This window comes from Neophocaena asiaeorientalis, unplaced genomic scaffold (genome assembly GCF_003031525.2).
Source record: "Neophocaena asiaeorientalis asiaeorientalis breed wild unplaced genomic scaffold, Neophocaena_asiaeorientalis_V1.1 scaffold327, whole genome shotgun sequence".
Taxonomy (NCBI): domain Eukaryota; kingdom Metazoa; phylum Chordata; class Mammalia; order Artiodactyla; family Phocoenidae; genus Neophocaena; species Neophocaena asiaeorientalis.
Window position 1 is genome coordinate 5415305 of NW_020174560.1, and position 20624 is coordinate 5435928.

The following is a 20624-nucleotide window of genomic DNA, read 5'->3' on the forward strand; positions in this document are numbered from 1 at the left end:
TTGTATGTTATTTTTCGTTTTTCCCTTGCTGCTTTCAATAATTTTTCTTTGTCTTTTAATTTTTGCCAATTTGATTACTATGTGTCTCAGCGTGTTTCCTCCTTGGTTTTATCCTGTCTGGGACTCACTGTGCTTCCTGGACTTGGGTGGCTATTTTCTTTCCCATGTTAGGGAAGTTTTCAACTATAATCTCTTCAGATATTTTCTCTGGTCCTTTCTCTCTCTCTTCTCATCTTTGTTGCGGTGCTCGGGCTTCTTATTGTGCTGGCTTCTCTTGTTGCAGAGCACAGGCTCTAGGCGCACAGGCTTCAGTAGCTGTGGCACATAGGCTCAGTAGTTGTCGCTCACGAGCTCTAGATTGCAGACTCAGTAGTTGTGGCACATGGGCTTAGTTGCTCCACAGCATGTGGGATCTTCCCTGACCAGGGATCGAACCCATGTCCCCTGCATTGGCAGGCAGATTCTTAACCATTGCAGGGAAGCCCCCCAAAATTGTTTTTTAAACTGTGAATTTATTTTGTTTGTAAAGAAGTAGACGGATTAAAAGAAAATAACTTAGTCTCCTATGCTATTTCTTACAAAACAAAATTCCAGGCTTTTTTTCTAGAGAATTTTTTGAGTAGGAAATGTCTGTAGGCTGTTTTCTTTTTTAGCATATTGTGTAAGAACACATTATTTGCTAAAATAAAAATTCCTGTTGAAATGTCTTTAAAAACATCTTTGAATAATTGCATGATACCATTTTTATTAAGTAAGCACTTAAATGGACACAAGTTGTTTTGGATAAAACTCTTTCCATCTCTTAAAGATGATACTATGGGAAGGAGTATAACTGGGGAAATGAGCTCAATTATCAGTGTTTTGCAGGGGAAAGGTTTTAGAGTGTTTTCTTCATAACACATAAGCTCTTTTGTGCCTTCTTATATCTTTTCATCACAGATTAATTAAATGTTATTTATTGTGATGTAGGTGAAGGGCTGTTCATCTCTAAAATGAATTGCCTATAGAATTTGGCTGAATATGAGTTTGCACAGTTTTAAGAACGTAAGTTTTACAGAACTTAAGTATGGCTTCAAGTTGAATGATTGGAAGATGGAAAATCTTTAACTCCTTTATTATATGGTCAATTTCAAATATATTCTATTAATTTTATTAATAAAACCAGAAAGCATGATTTGTGGAATAGATTTACGTTTTGCGAACTTATTGTGATGCTTTGATCTTATAGATTTTCAAAATTTATCTTCGTCTTTCTTTTTTTGTAATTGCTTGTCTTTTGAAAACATCTTCACAGAACTCTGACTTAAATTTGCAGAATCAAATTTCAGCTTCTGGTACTACTCTGAATGTATTGCCCTCTGAGCTCCCATACTTTTTCCTGTACTTTCTTTCTCCTTATCATCATTATAAACCAGTATATATTGAGTTCATATAGAAAGGTGGGAAAATATACTAGTACTTTATGTACATTACGTTATTTAATCCTCAGAGTAACCCTTTGTGTGTCGTGTTATCTCTATTTTACAAATTAAATAAAGTGATATTTAGGGAGATTTATAAACTTGCCAAAGCTCAAAATAGATACTTGTGAAGTTTGGGTTTGAATCCAGTTCTGTTAGATTCTAAAACCTGTTTTCTTCCCACTAAGTTATTTGCTGTATATCTGTTTCATTGTTTTATATTATAATTGAAGTCTTGTGCTCATCTGGCTTCCCTACCAGATTATGACCTGCTGGAGGAGAAGGATCTTGTCTTATTCACATTTATATCTTCAATGCCCATTACTGACCCCAGAACTTTTATAATGAGTATTGAATGAAAGACACTGACGTCACTGATATGGTAGCAGTGAGGCATGTGCTATGAAGTAGTTTCTCTAGTATAGACAGTTTCTAGGTTTACTGTGTCAGATACCTCCTACCCTTTCCATGTATTGCCATTTATAGTTATACACACCCTTGCATGCCCAAACACACACTCTTTCATCCTCATTAATCCTGTGAAAGTGAGAATTTTTGTCCTTCTTTTGTAGATCCAGAGAATCAAGATCTAGAAAAAATGAGACTTGCTTAAGGTCACACAACTAGTTAGTGGCAAATCTGGTATGCAAATCCAGGTTTTAGACTTACAATCATCTGCTCCAGGCTATCCATCTGTGCTAATGGAAACCTATATTTTATTTCCTAATATGTTTATTTGTTTATTGAGAAATGAAGGCAACAAAACACAGGTGTCCACAAATGGATTGTGTCTAAAAGGAGAGACCTTCTGTTGGAGTGATGAATGTATGCTCTTTGTTCTGTCTTTATAGTCTTTCACTTATTTTCCTGTATGAGGCCTAAAGTATGGTTAGAATTTTAGTCAAGAGATAAAATAGCTCCAGCTAACAAACCATAGGAAGATTGAACCCATGACCATGTCATATTCTAATCAGCTGAGTATAAGAGTAGCAAGACTCATGGCACATGCAGAGGACTCAGCATTGAGACTTTGAAGTGATATGCTTTTTGAGTAGAAAGATTTGCTTTACCAGCACCTGAAAGAATGATACTTGCACAGGTAATCTGGTGTTTTCGTGTAGAATAATTATGTCAGCACAATTTATATGTTGTAATACAGGTATTTAAAGTAAAAATTTATATCTTATACCTATACCTGTAATATGAATCATGCTATAAAGAGTACATTTAACTTATCTTAAACTTAAAAATTTTTCACCTTCTGTGCCCATATCTTTTTTTTTTTTCAGTAGAATTGTTTCCTAAATAAAATTGATCTTGGATCTGTGTGTCAGCATTTTTGACATGTTTGATAATATAATCATTTTTTAAAAGTAATGCTAAAAGGACTGAAAGATTGGTAAAATTTGTGTAGATAGTATGTATGGTATTCAATTTTGAATTAGAAAGACTTTAGACCTTATAGGTTATCAGTACTTGAAGGTGCTAGTATTTTATATCCTTCTGTGGACAAATTGCCTCTGAATTTTAATCTGGAAAATCACTGGGATAACTGTTTGGAAAAGGATTACAACAACATGGCTTTTATATTTTTAATACTTCTACTACAGTTTCTATAAAAATTATTAAATCTTGATTATAAAAGACAAAATTAAGGTGTAAACACATTATTGAGATAGCATGTGGGGATTTTTCCCATGTTGTTTCTGTATTCAGTTTCATTCAGCCACAGATGCAAAGCAGAAGTATGTAACATATCACTGGATTTTATTTTGTTTTATTAGCTCCTCAAGAGTTATCGATCTATGAAATGGCAGAGAATGGAAAAAATTGTGACCAGAGACGTGTAGCAATGAACAAGGAACAATATAATGGAAACTTCACAGGTGAAGTATGGTAGTTTGGAGGGAGAAGATCTATGGGTTTAAATGATATCTTTTTCATTGGAATAAATTAGAAATATATTATATCTAATTTTTATTATCTTTTGTTAACAAAATAATATCTTATATAATAATATAGGATACATAAAATTCTTATAAATCTTGTAAAAGATTGATTATCTTTTGCTTCATCTTCATAGTAAATTAAATTATGGGTATATAAGGGCCTATGAGGGGATTTTTCACAGCGATAGCAGAAGCAGCCTGGCCATAGTCACATCAGCAGTGTTCTAGGTACAAGATTATTATTTTTTAATCTTGTGGTGTGGTAAATATTTATTTGGCTTTGTTTGGCACTTAGTTTTATCATGCTATTTTGTAACTTTAGAAGTAGATTATAAATTTACTTATTACGCTAATTCTAATTTTATAATTATCCAAAAAGTCAGAATGTGATTATTGTGGATTTATTTTTAAATTTTAGTTTGAAACAAATAAATTTATATTTTAACCAAACTAGGAATTTGTGGTGAATTTCAGTATATTTGACTCTTATTCACACATTTACCCTGAAAATTACAGCTATTATATAGATGATTTAAGTAGGAACTTTCCTTTTTGTGTTTAAAAGAAAATGAAAGGTTTTCCTTTTCTCTTAATTGTAATGGTTTTCTTTTTAACTTCTAAATCGTTTGGCATCTCAAACACATTGCAAATAATACTTCAGCATGGTAATATTATATCATAGAAATTTTCTTCTATTAGTAGAATTGCAAGCTATTTGAAGTAGTAGTTTCCATTTGTTTGTTTTGATCACTGCATTGCCTTGCAGAATGTATTTTGCAGCACTTATTGACTTTTGGGTTACTTTGGTTGTCAATAAGTTTTGCATCGTTTCAACAGGAGTTTCAGGATTTGGAAATAGACATTGCATATATCGTAGTCTCATCCCATTAGGAGCTTTTGCATGTTATTTTTTCTTTCCTTTCTTTCAACAAGCACATACATTTATGTATTCTTCCACTACTGCCCACCCCTTTGGAATTTAAAATTAATGTTAGAATGACACACTTTCTATTCTGTACCATGGTGTGTGTTGTTTGGGGTTTTTTACTTAATATTTCCTAGAGGTTGTACATGAAGAACTTATTCTTTGTTATGGCTGCTTAGTATTTCATTGTACAAGTCTATCATATTTTAATAGCTCCTCTGTCCTCTGTTGGTAACATTTGTTTATAATATTTTGCTAGAACCAATAACACTGTATTGAATAAACTTGTACAAAAGTCATTTCTCCTTACAGCTAATCATTCTTAGAAATGGAATTATTAGGTGACAGGGTATATGCATTTATAATTTCGAGAGATGATGCTGAGAGAGTTACTATTATTACCAATAATAACTAACCTTAATTGCACATATACATACATGTATTAACTCATTTAATCTTTACAAGACACTAAAAAGTAAGTACTATTTTTATCTTCAGTTTAGAGAAGAGAAAACTGAGGCATAGAAAGGTTGATTAACTTACCCAAGATCACATGACTAGTAGATGGCAGTGCCAGGATTTGGAACCAAGTAGTTTGCATTCACGTTTTGAGCTCTGAACCACTTCGTTCTATGATATGGTGCTAAATTGCCCTTCATAGAAAGTGGGCTAATTTAGCATTCCAGTAATGTATAAGAAAAGAAACTTGTGTCCTGACAATAAAATAATTCCAAAAATAATGGTAAGACTGGAACAGCAGGACATAGCCTAGACTTGTCACAACGTGAACCAGATTGTTTTTTGAGGTTTATATGCAGTCCTTCAGATGTGGGATGGGAAGGTAGGTGAATAATGAAAGTAACTGGAAAAAGTGAGCATCCTGTTTTAACTTCTACACCAATGTTTTTCAGATCCCCCTTCAGTGAATGAAAAGAAGAGGAGGGATCGGGAAGAAAGGCAGAATATTGTCCTGTGGAGACAGCCACTTGTTACCTTGCAGTATTTTTCTCTGGAAATCCTAGTAATCTTGAAGGAATGGACCTCAAGGTAAAGAGTCTTCTGTTTCCTTTTATATAAACCGTATTTACTAATTTTAGAAATCTTCAACAGTCTCCCTGCCACCTGCTTTATCAAAATGGGTTAATTAAATTTAGAATGTTATAGGAACATACTTATTTTCCTTTTTATGTGTAGTTTGAAGAAAAATAGATTAGGGAAACTTGTTGCTATTTGTTCACTGGATTGTTACAGTTGACCTTTGTCTCATGTTGAATCTTTTATGCAGAGGAGAGCGCTGAAAACAAGAAGTTTTTTCTTCTGGCTTTACCTTCAGGAGAAATCAGGCCTGTGTACATTAAATACACTGATTCTTTAGTAGGTCAAGGTTCAGGATACGTGGCACTACTGATAGTTTGAGCCAATAAAAAAGGACTCTGCCATGGAAATTGTGTTCGATCTTTTAATTTAGTGCTTGTAAGCCCTGTTTCTGATATCGTAAAGAGCAAGTTGAACTTTTACTTGCCTTAATCATTTTCTGGTTTACTTTTCCAAGTTATCTGTAATAATATCTTACCTTTTTATGTGCTCACAGTTTATAAAGCATTTTGTAACACTTTTTTTTTTTTTTGCGGTACGCGGGCCTCTCACCGTTGTGGCCTCTCCCGTTGCGGAGCACAGGCTCCGGACGCGCAGGCTCAGTGGCCATGGCTCACGGGCCCAGCCGCTCCGTGGCATGTGGTATCTTCCTGGACTGGGGCACGAACCCATGTCCCCTGGATTGGCAGGCAGACTCTCAACCACTGCGCCACCAGGGAAGCCCTGTAACACTTTTTAAGTTCATTTGATCCTTATAGCAATTCCATGAAGAAGGTAAAATAAGTATATGATCATCATGATTTTAAAAACAAGAAACAGAATCAGATTGGTTGAGTGTCTTACTCAAAGTACAGTACTTAAGAGACTCTGATCCAAGTCCTCTGACTAAAGGCCAGTGCCCTTTCCATTATATCATAATGCCTGTCCCAATTAGAAGTTGGGGTATGTATAAAAGATTAGTTTTGGGGTATGGGAAAGGCTATGATGGAATTTCTTTTTCTTTTTTTATAAAGTTGTTTATGTTTACTTATTTATTTATTTATGGCTGCACTGGGTCCTCGTTGCTGCGCAGGCTTTCTTTAGTTGCGGTGAGTGGCAGCCACTCTTCGCTGCCGTGCGCGGGCCTCTCATCGTGGTGGCTTCTCTTGTTGTGGAGCACGGGCTCTAGGCGTGGGGGCTTCAATAGTTGTGGCACACGGGCTTAGTTGCTCTGTGGCATGTGGGATCCTTCTGAACCAGGGCTCGAACCCATGTTCCCCGCACTGGCAGGCGGATTCTTAACCAATTGTGCCACCAGGGAAGCCCCTACGATGGGGTTTCTAATAAGAAATTCGATTCTATACCCAAGTATCTGGTCTTGACCCCCTTCTGTACCCCCAAGAGACCATAGTGTTTAAGAACAAAAGAGCTCAATCCAGCAAGAACAACTTCTAAAGCTGAGCTAAGTAACCTAATTGCTTCAATAAGAAATGTTTTGAGAGTGATGAATCCTGAAACTGAGACTGTGACATATTTCATTTTTTTTTAATTTGTTTTTAAGATTATGGCATCGTCAAAGTGTTGTGGTGTCTTTTTTACTGCTGCTTGCTGTGCTTATAGCTACGTATTATGTTGAAGGAGCACATCAACAGGTAAGAGGTTCAGCACCTCTGTTTCTATTCTTGTACCTTCCCTAATCCCAGTTTCAAAATGGAGCTTTTGTGGATTTCATTGATTTTTTTTTTAAAATGTATCTCATAACTGGTATTTTAATGTCTTACTTTTAAGGCCAAATATTAAAAATATTCTTGTGGTAGTTCATGGCTGCTCAGCATTTATATTGGATATATATCATTCCTTTTTACCTTTAAGGATTTAAATGTAACTTTCCTGACGGTGTTTAGTCAAAGCAGCATGAATCCTTTAATCACTACCAAAGTCTTCATATTTTTTGTAACACACTCCTATGATCCATCCAAGCTGATATACTCATCCTAGATTGAAGGTTAGGTTTTATATGTATAGAGTGGGGGGAAGTTCACTTGCCTATCATCTGTACAGCATAAATGAAGGGAAAATAGGACATTTTGTTGATAACTTTTGATAAAATTGCAAAACGTTAATGTATTCTATTAGGAAATAGTTCTAAAATGGTATCATTTCATATTTTAGAGCAGTTTACCTCTAAATGCATCAAAATGCTGTTGGTGATTATCTCTGGGGGGGTGGAGATTATGGGTAATTGTTTTTTATTTTACGCTTTTATGTTTTTCTAGTTGTCTGTAATAAACATATATTGCCTGTAAAATTAGAATAACAAATGGCATTAAAAATGGGGAGGGAAAAATTTAAAAATAAATAGATAAAAATAAAAACGGGGAGGAGCAGCAGTTTACCTCTAATCAGAGAAATTTTTATACTTATAAATGCAGTAGTTGTGGCTCACGGGCTTAGTTGCTCCACGGCAAGTGGGATCCTCCTGGACCAGGGCTCGAACCCATGTCCCCTGCATTGGCAGGCAGATTCTTAACCACTGCGCCACCAGGGAAGTCCCTATCATGCTTTCTTAAACAAAATTTTTATAACTTTTAAGTATCTTTAAATTTTTTATTCTCATAGTTACCAATAATTTACATTTTTTGTATAAATGTCATTGTAATAATAGGACTTTTAAAATGTAGAAATGAGCTTTAGTTCAGTTACATGATTTTTTTTGCCATCTCTGCTACCACATATTAGAGGAATTTGGACTCTTCAAGGAGCTTTTAATCTTAATACTTTCTTCCTATTGGAAACTTAGTTGGTTTGTTTTATTTTTATTATAGTTGATAAATACCATATTTCTGCTTAAGAATTCTGATTTTGTTTTCACCTCATCGCTTTTGTTTTTCAGTATGTGCAACGTATAGAGAAACAGTTTCTTTTGTATGCCTATTGGATAGGCTTAGGAATTTTGTCTTCTGTTGGGCTTGGAACAGGGCTGCACACCTTTCTGCTTTATCTGGTAAGAATAATTTTAATAAGCAAGATTGAAAGAGATTATGTTTTAATTGGTGCTTTTACTATAGAAGTTAAAACTCTAGGATTTTTACTTAATTACCTTTGTGTTTTATATGTATTCTAATCCTCAAGGCAGTGATTTGGAATTCTGTTTTGTTTTTCCTTTTGGGTTGAGAATTTAAAAAGAAAAAGGAGGAAGAACCCTTAGGCAAATGAGATTGTTTACTTATATTAATTCAGCCAGGAAATGTTTTTTCCTTCCAGATTTTGGAATAATGGTTCTCTTGCTTATGCAATTGTCTTTGTAATAGTTGAAGTTATTTAATTGTACAAAATTCCATGTAAGACTTAGAATTAATTTGGTCAGTTATTTTCTCTGTTAATCTGCAAATGAGAAATGGTATCTTCCCTCACGTCCTCAAACACCATGTACATACTGGATAGTTATTTTGGTAATCTTATTGAGTGCAGTTAAAGAAGTATTACATGTGTATAGCTAATACTTTCTTAAACTTTTAAATCAAAGTATAAAATGTACCCCTCCTAAAAAATATTTTTTTTTACTTAGTTGAAATGAGAGAGATAAAAGATAGGTTTTCTTTGGGATATTTGCAAATATACTGAAATAATGGCAGGGCTAGGACTGGGAGGTGACAAGCAAGACATCTAGGGCACAGAATTTACATTGGCACTTTTAGGGTCATGTAACTGTGGGGTTGATGAGTGAATGCCTCATTAAATTTTGTGCCCTGGATGCCTCTCTTGTTTTACTCTATTCCTGTCTCTGAATAATATATTGAAAACAATTTCACATTTGAAAACAGCTTGATCTTGATAGAGAAAACAGGTGAAAAGTTGTCACAGCAGTACTGATTCTGAATATAGTTCAACAGTGCAAACACTTCCAATCTCTGTGCTTCCGTGAATTCATTTCTGAAGCAGGTATGATAAATATTAAGAAATGATTATTCAGAAGGCTGCTGAATTAATGGTCTGAAGAATAATTTAAGAATTAATCTATAAGGGGGCTTCCCTGGTGGCGCAGTGGTTGGGAGTCCGCCTGCCGATGCGGGGGACGCGGGTTCGTGCCCCGGTCTGGGAGGATCCCACATGTCGCAGAGCGATGGGTCCCCTGAGCCATGGCCGCTGGGCCTGCGTGTCTGGAGCCTGTGCTCCGCAGCGGGAGGGGCCGCGGCAGTGGTAGGCCCGCGTACCGCAAAAAAAAAAAAAAAAAAAAAAAAAATAAATTTAAAAAAAAAATTTTCTTTTTTAAAATGACCTTTAGTTTTAAAAGAAACCCACATCCATGATTATTAAATCCGAATATGTATTTTCAAAGTGCTTTTGAAAAAAAAAAAAAAAAAAAAAAAAAAATTAATCTATAATACATAGCTTCTGTAAGTTTATGGGAGTTTAAAACATGGAATTTTAGAATTCCATTCATGGTTGCTTGCTGATTTTATCCCAGATAGAAACATAAATCCTAGATAAGTAACCCATATCAGTGTTTCTTTAATAACTACATTCTAGAAGTATAATGCTATACTAGAGGTTGAGGCAGAGGGAAAAAAAGGAATTACAGGTTACAGGTTACCTTTCTGTTCTTTTCTAGACCTGTCCTCTTAGATTCCTTAGGAAAACCAGACTAAAGAACTCATTTGTAGCATTTGATTTATTTGGAAGTATTTGAAAAGCAACCCAGAGAACAGATTCTGCTGAATCTTAAAAGGAATTCTAATGAACCTTATAATTCCCATAATAAGAATAAAGAAATTTGAAACATGGAAGTTTCATGTTTCCTGTTTCTTTTTATATCCTTGAGAAACCCTTATAAAATGTGTTGATGTGAAAACATTATTATTTTAATTCCATTGATCTATGTATCCAGTAGAGGATTTAAAACATATAAATAAGAATTTATTATAAAATTCATTTGCGGGAAAAGTCAAGTCTTTGTTTCCATAAACTAAGTAGTTATTTCTGCCCTTGATCAGAGTGCAGGTTTAAGGGAATGTAGTTAGATTTTTCACAAGTTTAGAAAGAATTCTTCAAGAGCTATTGGAAGGAAAGTATCACTCTCTCATTATACTCAGGGCCATATGTATTATACTAGTTAAGCAAGTGTGGAGATAAAATCAAGGAACATCTGAAGCTGTGTTGCATTGTACATAAAAGCCATATAAAAACATTGTGGGATTATCATTGCTAATAATAAACTGGGGTCCAGAGTGGATCAGGCCATGTGTTTCAGAATTAGGTTAATTTGATATCTGTTTGTGAGTAGCATTTAGAATTATTTTAAATGCCCTAAAATTAAATAGAAGCAAAATAACCAGATTTGTGTTTTATGAATATATAATTCTGGCTATAGTGTGGGTGATAGATTGAAGGTGGAAGAGAAAATGATCAGTTAATGGTAATCCTTCTGAGGACACAGGCTTCCATGGAGGTAGCAAGAAGTATGGAGAGGAAGAGGTATTTACTAAAAAAAGAATATGCAGAGAAACTAAGCAGAATGAAGGCAAAAGGTGGCATAAACCTTTAATATTTCAAGAGAGTGGTTGGAGTGGCGGTGGCACTGGATAAAACAGGGCAAATCTTAGGGAAATTTTATTTGTTTAGTGTGGAGGAAGAAGGAGCCAAAGATTACTGTTGGTTTTTGACTTAAATGAGAAGATGTTGTTACCATTAACTGAATAGAAACCTGTCATGTGGTCACTTGTTCATTCAGTATATAGTGTAAGTTCTGAAAAGAGAAATTTATACGGATTTGTAATTATGTTGCAAGGTAGATGAGATCTTCGCCTGATCCCAGTGGGTTGCTGGTGCCAGTGGTTGGATGGAAAGGAAAGGGAAATTTGTAAAGGACTAAGAACACTTTCTTTTCCTTTCTCTTTTTAATTAATAGGCTTTATTTTTCAGACCAGTTTTAGGTTTATACAAAAATTGAGCAGAAAGGATAGAATTCCCATATACCTTTACACATACACAGACACGCACACAGAGCATTTCCCTATTTTTTTTTTAACGTGAGGTATAATTGACATATAACATTGTATTTCAGCTGTACAACATAATGATAGTTTCCCCTATTATTAGTATTATTAATATTATATTTTTCACAAGTCTAATGATTAATTAGTGTTATTTCCCCTATTATCTTGCTTTACTGTGGTACATTTGTTACAACTGAGGAACCAATACTGATACATTACTAACTAAAGCCCATTGTTTACATTAGAGTTCACTCTGTGTTCTATAGTTCTGTGGGTTTTGACAAGGGCTTAATGTTATGCATTCTCCATTACAGTGTCACAGAATAGTTTCACTTCCCTAAAAATACCCTGTGCTACACCTGTTTATTCCTACTCTTCTCCTTCCCCCTATCCACAAACCCTTAGAAACCACTGATCTTTTACTATCTGTATAAGTTTTGGCTTTGTTCAGAATGTCATATAGTTGGGATTATGCAGTATGTGTCTTTTTCTGCCTGGCTTTTTTCGCTTAGCAATATGTTTTTAAAGTTCCTCTGTGGTCATACAGAGTGAAGTGAGTCAGAAAGAGAAAGACAAATACCATATGCTAACACATATATATGGAATCTAAGAAAAAAAAAAATGTCATGAAGAACCTAGGGGTAAGATGGGAATAAAGACACAGACCTACTAGAGAATGGACTTGAGGATATGGGGAGGGGGAAGGGGAAGCTGTGACAAAGTGAGAGAGTGGCATGGACATATATACACTAACAAACGTAAAATAGATAGCTAGTGGGAAGCAGCCGCATAGCACAGGGAGATCATCTCAGTGGTTTGTGATCACCTAGAGGGGTGGGATAAGGAAGGTGGGAGGGAGGGAGACATAAGAGGGAAGAGATATGGGAACGTATGTATATGTATAACTGATTCACTTTGTTATAAAACAGAAACTAACACACCATTGTAAAGCAATTATACTCCAATAAAGATGTTAAAAAAATAAAGTTCCTCTGTGTCTTCATGGCTTGATACCTCATTTCTTTTTATTGCTGAATAATATTCCATTTTCTGGATGTACCACCACAGTTTGTTTATCCATTCACTTATTGAAGGATATTGTTGTTTCCAAGTTATGGCAATTAGGAATAAAGATGCTGTAAACATTCATGTGCAAGTTTTGGGGGGTATATAAGAATTCTACTCATTTGGATAAATACCTAGGGGCATGATTTGTGGATTGTGTATGTTAATTGGTGATATATAGGAAAGCAATTGACTTTTGTGTATTTACCTTGTATTCCGTAACCTTGCTGTAATCACTTAATAGTTTCAGGACTTTGTTGTCAATTCTTTAGGATTTTCTATATAGATAATCATGTTGTCTGCAAATACAGTTTTACTTCTTCTCAGTCTGTATACCCTTTCTTTTTTTTTTTCCCCCCCTGTCTTATTGCATTAGCTAGGTCTTCCAGTCTGATGTTGAAGTGGTGAGAGGGACATTCTCCCTTGTTGCCAACCTTAATGGGGAAGCCTTTACTTTCTCACCATTAAGTATCATGTTAGCTGTAGGTTTTTGTAGATTTTCTTATCAAGTTGATAAAGCTCACTTCTATTCCTAGTTTGCTGCGAGTTGTGTTTGTTTTGGGGATTTTTTTTTTGAGAGTTTTTATCATGAATGAGTGTTGATTTTGCCAAAAATCAACTTTTTTAGACAACAGTGATCAAAAATGGATAAAAGGCCAATATAGCAAACAAATTCAGTATGTAAAGGCTTGAAGAGCAATATGTTAATGTTAAAAAGAAATATAAAGAGATACCCAGCATATGCCATTTCCATTTGAGCAGATTATCTTTAGCTCTTAGATCTGTTAGTTCTTGGACACAGGATTCCTTCCAGGATTCCCTAGGTATAACAGGGAAAATGAAGGAAAACAAGCATTTGCAAAAAATAATTTTCAGGGAAGTCAAACAAAAGGAAGATAAAAGATGTCACTGGTTTTTGTTTATTTTCAATTACCTGGTTGGGATGGAAGTCAGATTACAAGAAGTTAACCATAGCTACTACTACTACTAATACTGAAAATGGCAAACATTTTCATCATCATTGTCATCAGAGTAATTCTAGTTGAAATCAGTTCTATTTTTTTTTAATAAATTTATTTATTTTTGGCTGTGTTGGGTCTTCGTTGCTGTGCATGGGCTTTCTCTAGTTGTGGCAAGTGAGGGCTACTCTTCATTGCGGTGAGCAGGCTTCTCATTGTGGTGGCTTCTCTTGTTGTGGAGCATGGGCTCTAGGCACGCGGGCTTTAGTAGCTGTGGCATGCGGGCTCAGTAGTTGTGGCTCACGGGCCCTAGAGTGCAGGTTCAGTAGTTGTGGCACACGGGCTTAGTTGTTCCGCGGCATGTGGGATCTTCCTGGACCAGGGATCGAACCTGTGTCCCCTGCATTGGCAGGCAGATTCTTAACCACTGCACCACCAGGGAAGTCCCAGTTTATTATTTTTTATCCATATTTGGTATTCATTTTTGTGGGGAGATGTTGCATCCCCATCCTGTTGAACTCCAGCCATATGATTTGCTTTGAAATGTGAGCATAAGTGATAGGTGTTGCTTCCTGGCAGATGCTTCAAGGTTTGTCATACTGTCTTTCACCTGGAGCCTGAGTCTCTGACTGTGATGAACAGATTCCCTTTGCTAGCCTCTGATGGATATGTAGAGTAAGGGAGAAATAAATTTAGTTGTCTTAAGCTACTAAGATTTTGGGGCTGTTTGTTGTTAAAACCTATCCTGACTGATAGACTAGCTAACACTTATTGAATGTTTTCCCATGCTAGGCTTTTTGCTCAGCACTTTACATGAATTATGTCATGTAGTCCTCCCAAGAGCCACGGTAGTCAATAACCAATAGTGTAGCAAATGTATAGTAAAAAAATTTCATGAGTAAGTATAGACTGTGCATTTGTGAACTTTGGCAATTATGGAGAAAAATAGCCAGGAAACCAAAGGCAAAGCAGAATCGAATAAAGGTTTAAGAATTTGATCTCTGTTATTATTTAAGAAGCTATTCAAAACTCTGGATAGATTTTTAAAACGTAACATTTTCTTGGTGATAGATGGTTGACACAGTTTTATCCTTATAGATCACCATTCCTTTTGCTTTATATTTGTCAAATGTGATTGTATCTGGAAAGTCCTAATTACACCTCCTTTCATTTATGAGCCCTTACATAATCACTTAGGGAGATGTGATGTTAACATTCTCATGTCATACATTTTTGTGCTGATGAAATAGGCACTCTTTCCATATACCCATATAACTCCTCAGTCAAGAAAGCAATTAACTATATTAGGAGAGAAGTCTGGTCAGAAAAATGATCCTTCTTTTGACAATAATTTACAGCAAAACAGGTGAAAAAGAAACTGAGTTTAACAAAGGGAAAAGATTTAATTCATTCTCGATCATGGTTCTTTTACTGGAAATTATGGCTTTAAAGTGAAATAGGAACATTTTTCCTGCATAGACAGACTTTCTCAATTACATTCTTCCCAGCATGGAAGTTAACCTCTTTTGGAAGTAATCATTTAATTAATTTTAACTCATTGTGCAACTAAATGGTGATTACAAATATTACTGTATTTCCTAAAATATTATATACCTATATATCTGTCTTTAAAATGGAAAAGTTATCTTGATTTTTAAATTTATCAATCAACAATTTCATTTGTATTTTTAGATATAATTGAAAAGTTTTAACTTAATTCAGATGTCCTGAAAATTGTCATCACTTCTTTAAACATTAGATGTAAAAATAGTTGTGATTAAATTTTAAAATTAAATTTAGTGAAAATCAAAAGGAAGAATGACTACTATCAAATTTTGTAAATTGATTTGGGAAATCTAGTAGTTTGCCGAGAACAGATATGTAGCCACAAAGGAAGAGTTAGATACTGTTTATGCAGGAATAGTGATTGCTAACCAGAGAGGAAGAGATGAAGGGGAAAGTGAATGGATTCCTTCTCAAGGCTCAAGGGGTGTTGGTTGGGCCTCTAGGTTAGTTGGTTTGTTCCATTAATTCTAACAGTCAACACATGGGCTTCAGGAGGGCTGTTAATTCCCTGAACACTATACTTGTTATGTGTCTTCGCAAATATGCATCTTTCTGGCAGAAAGGGCCTATAGTATTAGATTCTCCAGATTCTGTAACCCATAAAATGTTAAGAACCACTCTTATAGCACTTTTTTTTCTAACTGTGGCTATATTAGTTTGCCACTAGGTGGCATTGCTAATACAACTATACTATATTTGCAGGTTCTATTCTGGATAAATATGAAGCCCTCAAATAAATTAGAGGCATATTCTATTATTTATCTGTATTTATGACTATATAATGCCAGTTAATGCATGTGAATGAAAATAAGTTTTCTTAATAGTTTTGCACATTCATTAATTAGTTTCGCAGTTATCAGACTTTCCATTGTGATATATATTTTTACATGCAGGACATACTCCCATGGCATGCATAGTTTCAGATGTAATACCATAATTCTATCTTTTTCTTTAATATTTAAGAATATGCAGTTGATGGAGGGTGATTTTGTTATGGGACTAAAATCTTTTATTCCTATCATGGGAGATACTTAATAGGGCATATTCAGAGCTGGATTTGAATGCATAGTCAGATATTACTAACTCTGTGATATTTGGCAAATATCTTAACTTTTTAAGCCTCAGTTTATTCAACTGTAAATGGAAAAGATAATAATAGTACCTATCTCATAAGGCTGTTTGGAGGATTAAATGAAATAAAACATGTATACTTTTCATTCAGTGGCTAGTATATATAAGGTGCTCAGTAAATGTTAAGCCACTATTATAATAATTATTGTCATTTTTCTTGCTCTGATATTATTTTTAAAACAATCATTTTCAATTTTCCTGCTTTAGCTATTATTCTTAAGAAACTATAAGCAAAATTTCCCACAATTGATTTTAATGTAGCAGAATGTAATACCATAGTTGAAAACCACAGATTACTGTTCCATTTTCAGTGACAATAGATTAGGCCGTTTGGATCAACTCGCTTGTGAAAGTATCTTAAAAAGTTGATAAAAATTTAAAACATCTGTTTAAAGCCACCATAGAGATAAAAAGATAGCAAAGAATTACAAGGCCAACATCTAGATTAAAGGGGAAACCCAGAGAGGTGAAACCAGTTAAGTATATGGCCTTAATAAACCTGCAGGCTTTGGATTGGAACTTGATGGGCCACACTTTAAACATAAGGATGAACTAGATACAAATCAGCCCATACAGGGACTGAAGCTCAGGCTAAATCTTAAGTCTGGAGGAAAATAAAATAATCCTAGGCATCACATTATATTTAAAAAAAAAAGTCTAGCATTCAATCAAAAGGAATCAGGTATCTGAAGCAACATGATAATTTGGTCGAAACAAGAAATAAGAGAAATAGATCCATAGGGGATCTATTTAACGAAGTTATTAGATGTATACTTTAATCCAAAATCAATGTGTTTCAAGGAAGTAAAAAACAAGTTTGAGTATTTTTGCAGAGATTGAAAACTACAGAGGAGAGCAAGTGAAAATTTTGAATTAAGAAAACATTATCTGAAATGAAGAACTCAATTAATGGACTTCAGTAGACAGCAGCTAAGACAGGACTAATAAACTGCAAAATCGGCCAGAGAAAAATATCCAGAACAAAAAAGGAGAGATGGAGAAAAAGACATACTATCTTCAGAGGAATTTCAGTGAGACTGATTTGCTGTCATTGATTTTTTTTTTTTGTTTCAGAGATGAAGGACAATTTATTTTTCACAGCAATAGCAGTAGCAAGTGCATCAGCTTTTTTTTAAATTGGGGTATAGTTGCTTTACAATGTTGTGTTAGTTTCTGCTGTACAGCGAAGTGAATCAGCTATATGTATACATATATCCCCTCTTTTTTGGATTTCCTTGCCATTTAGGTCACCACAGAACATTGAGTAGAGTAAAAGTCAGCTGACAGTGGAATATCTTTAAAGGTCTAAAAGAAAATAACTACCAACAGAATATACTCAAAGTGTGCCCTGAACAGTATAAAATAAAGATACTTTCAGAAAAACAGAGCAGTTTGCCACCAGCAAACATGCTCTAAAGGAAATACTAAAAAGTGTTCTTTGAATGGAAGGAAAGTGATTCTAGATTGAAGCTCAGATTCAGGAACGAATAAAGATTAAGAAAAGGGTATATATATGGGTAAATTTAAATTAAGGTTGACATTATGGTTTTTCTTCTTTTTTTGTTTTGTCTTTCTATTTTTTTTTTTTTTTTTTTTTTTTTTTTTGCGGTAAACGGGCCTCTCACTGTTGTGGCCTCTCCCGTTGCGGAGCACAGGCTCCGGACGCTCAGGCTCAGCGGCCATGGCTCACGGGCCCAGCCGCTCCGCGGCATGTGGGATCTTCCCGGACTGGGGCACGAACCCGTGTACCCTGCATCGGCAGGCGGACTCTCAACCACTGCGCCACCAGGGAAGCCCTGTCTTTCTATTTTTTTGACATTATGTTTTTAAATTTTATTTATTTTATTTATTTATTTTTGGCTGCGTTGGGTCTTCGTTGCTGCGTGCGGGCTTTCTCTAGTTGTGGTGAGCAGGGGCTTCTCATTGTGGTGGCTTCTCTTGTTGTGGAGCACGGGCTCTAGGCGCACAGGCTTCAGTAGTTGTGGCTCACGGGCTCTAGAACGCAGGCTTAGTGGTTGCAGTGCATGGGCTTAGTTGCTCCGCGGCATGTGGGATCTTCCCTGACCAGGGCTCGAACCCGTGTCCCCTGCATTGGCAGGTGGATTCTTAACCACTGCGCCACCAGGGAAGCCCAACATTATGTTTTTAATGATAATGTAATGATAATGTTTTGAGAGATTTAAAGTATTTAGAGGGAGTTAAAATAGATCATCTGCAAATCACATGTGGAGTAATTGAAATTAAGTTATTCTAAAGTCTTTGCATTGCCCTAGAAAAGGTAAGATATTAATTTATATGACATTAATTAATAAAGATCTATATTATAATCTTTAGGGTAAGTAGTACAAGAATATATAACTATCAAGCTGATAAGCACAAGTAAAAACCAAGTAATTTTTAAAAAGCCAAGCCAAAAGAGGGAAAGAAAGCAGACAAAAGGAACATAGAACAGGCAGGATAAGTAGTAAGCATTCAGTGGTATATTTAAATCCAAATATATCAATAAATGGAATAAATGTTTCTTCCAGTTATCCAAATAAATATTTTAAAATATTCAGCTATTTGCTAAATCCAGCCTTCATACCTAAAATATACACAGAAAGATTAACGGTGAAGGATGGAAAAAGATGAGCCATTTGATGCCAACCAAGAAGAAGCTCATGTAGTTATATTGAAATCAAAGTAAAGTATGAGGCAAGAAGAATTAATAGATAGAATGTGTTTGTTGGTAATAATAAAAGACTCCGTTCACCAGGAAGATATAACAGGTCTAAATTTGTATTTAATAATATATACTCAACTTATGGAAAGCAGAACTTGGCAGAAATTTAGAGAAGGAGATAACTTCCACAAACTTGGAGAATAGGGAAGTGTAACACAGTTACTGGCTATACGGTCAACGTGTATGTAACAATTGTGTTTCTGTATACTACAATAAACATTTAGAGAGTGAAAATTTTGGAAAGCATCATTTATAATAACATTTTTTTGAAAAGCAAATACCTAGGAATAAATCTAACAAAAGATGTGCTTGGCCTCTATATAAAATTATAAAATATTGTTGGAAGCAAAAAGATCCAGGTAACAGAAGGTATATATTATTTTCATGGATTAGAAGACACAATATTGTAGCTGTTCTTCCCAATTTTGTTTACATAATCAATGCAATATCAGTCAAAACTTGAGTAGGTGTTTTTGTAGAAATTCACAAAGTAATTGAAAAAAGATTTTCATCCTTGCAGCTTTGTAGTAAATCTTGACAACCAATAGGATGTGTCCCTCTTGTGTGTTTCTAATATTTCTTGATCTGGATAGAGGATACCTGTGTCTGAAATAATTCATTAAGATGATTGCATTATGCACTTTTCTATATGTACTATACTTAAATAAATACTCTGTTTTAGTACATCTGCTCTTTTGTTTTAGAATTTTGAAGTCATTTTGCATAAATACACCTGTAATAGATGTCTAATTCGTGAGCTAATTTTGTCTGGCAAGTAGTGCAAGTTTACTGATTTCATCCATTTACTTTACTCATGTTTTTTGTAAGTAGATCAGATGCAAAAAAAGGTTCTGTGGCTGGTAAATTTTTCTAAGATCATACCTTCTAAGCCCTCTTCTCTTGGATACTAATTTCCAGAAATCCATTAACGAATTTATTTTAGTCTTAGCATATATGTAGCAGGTTTCCATTCCAGGCCATCCAGGAATGCTTATTTACTAGTGGAAATAATGCCCAGAGTGAAAACAAGTTAATGAAGAGAACATGGCTGCTGTTAACCTCTTTGTTGTATCTCTGTGTTTGAATGTGTCAAAATTTTCACCTTAATAATGATTTGACCCAAGGGGAGGCAGCCCAGGGGCAGCACTTTTGCTGAAAAGGGACCGTAAAGGGATAGTAAATATTTTAGGCTTTGCGGGCTATGCAATCTCTTTTGTAACTCCTCAGATCTATCATGGTAATAAGAAAGCATCCAGGGACAGTGTGTAGGAATGAATGTGACTGTTTTCCAGTCAACCTTTATTCACAAAGAGAGGTAGCCGACTGGATTTGATCTGCCGGCTGTAGTTTGCTAACCGTTGCTCTAACTCATGGGATGACAGTAGTACACCAGAAGAAGCATATTGAGCTTGGGAGCCTTAGTGAGCTAGCCACCCCCTAAGGATTTTTACGTGACACGTTATGCATTTGATTCCTCCATTTGCCAAAAAAGGATTAGCACTTCTCCCAGGTCATAATATTAGACTTAACATGATGTTTTAGAAGAGAATATAGTTGTGTGAGTGCTTGAGTGGACTGTAAGACCATCAAGGGGAAAAAAAAACAACTTTTCATGAAGAGAAAAGTAAAAGAATTTCTTCCAAATGAGCTGCCTGATGACAGCAAAATTTAGTTCTAATCTCATGTTTTAAACCATTGATGTGTGCAATTATTAAATACCGGTCTTCACAACACAGCACTTATTTAGAGAAATAAATAATTTGTGGATTACGTTTAG

General features: G+C 35.0%; 1 protein-coding gene across 3 annotated transcripts in view; it reads left to right on the forward strand.

The window, feature by feature from the left end:
- Positions 1-20624, forward strand: part of VMP1 (vacuole membrane protein 1) — a 120916-nt gene that overhangs the window by 16260 nt on the left and 84032 nt on the right. For all 3 annotated transcript variants that reach the window (XM_024757591.1, XM_024757592.1, XM_024757593.1), the window contains 4 exons: positions 3245-3346; positions 5246-5381; positions 6970-7060; positions 8302-8412. In XM_024757591.1, coding sequence (XP_024613359.1) covers positions 3271-3346; positions 5246-5381; positions 6970-7060; positions 8302-8412 — 414 coding nt within the window. In that variant the 5' untranslated portion in view covers positions 3245-3270. The remainder of the gene's footprint in view (positions 1-3244; positions 3347-5245; positions 5382-6969; positions 7061-8301; positions 8413-20624) is intronic.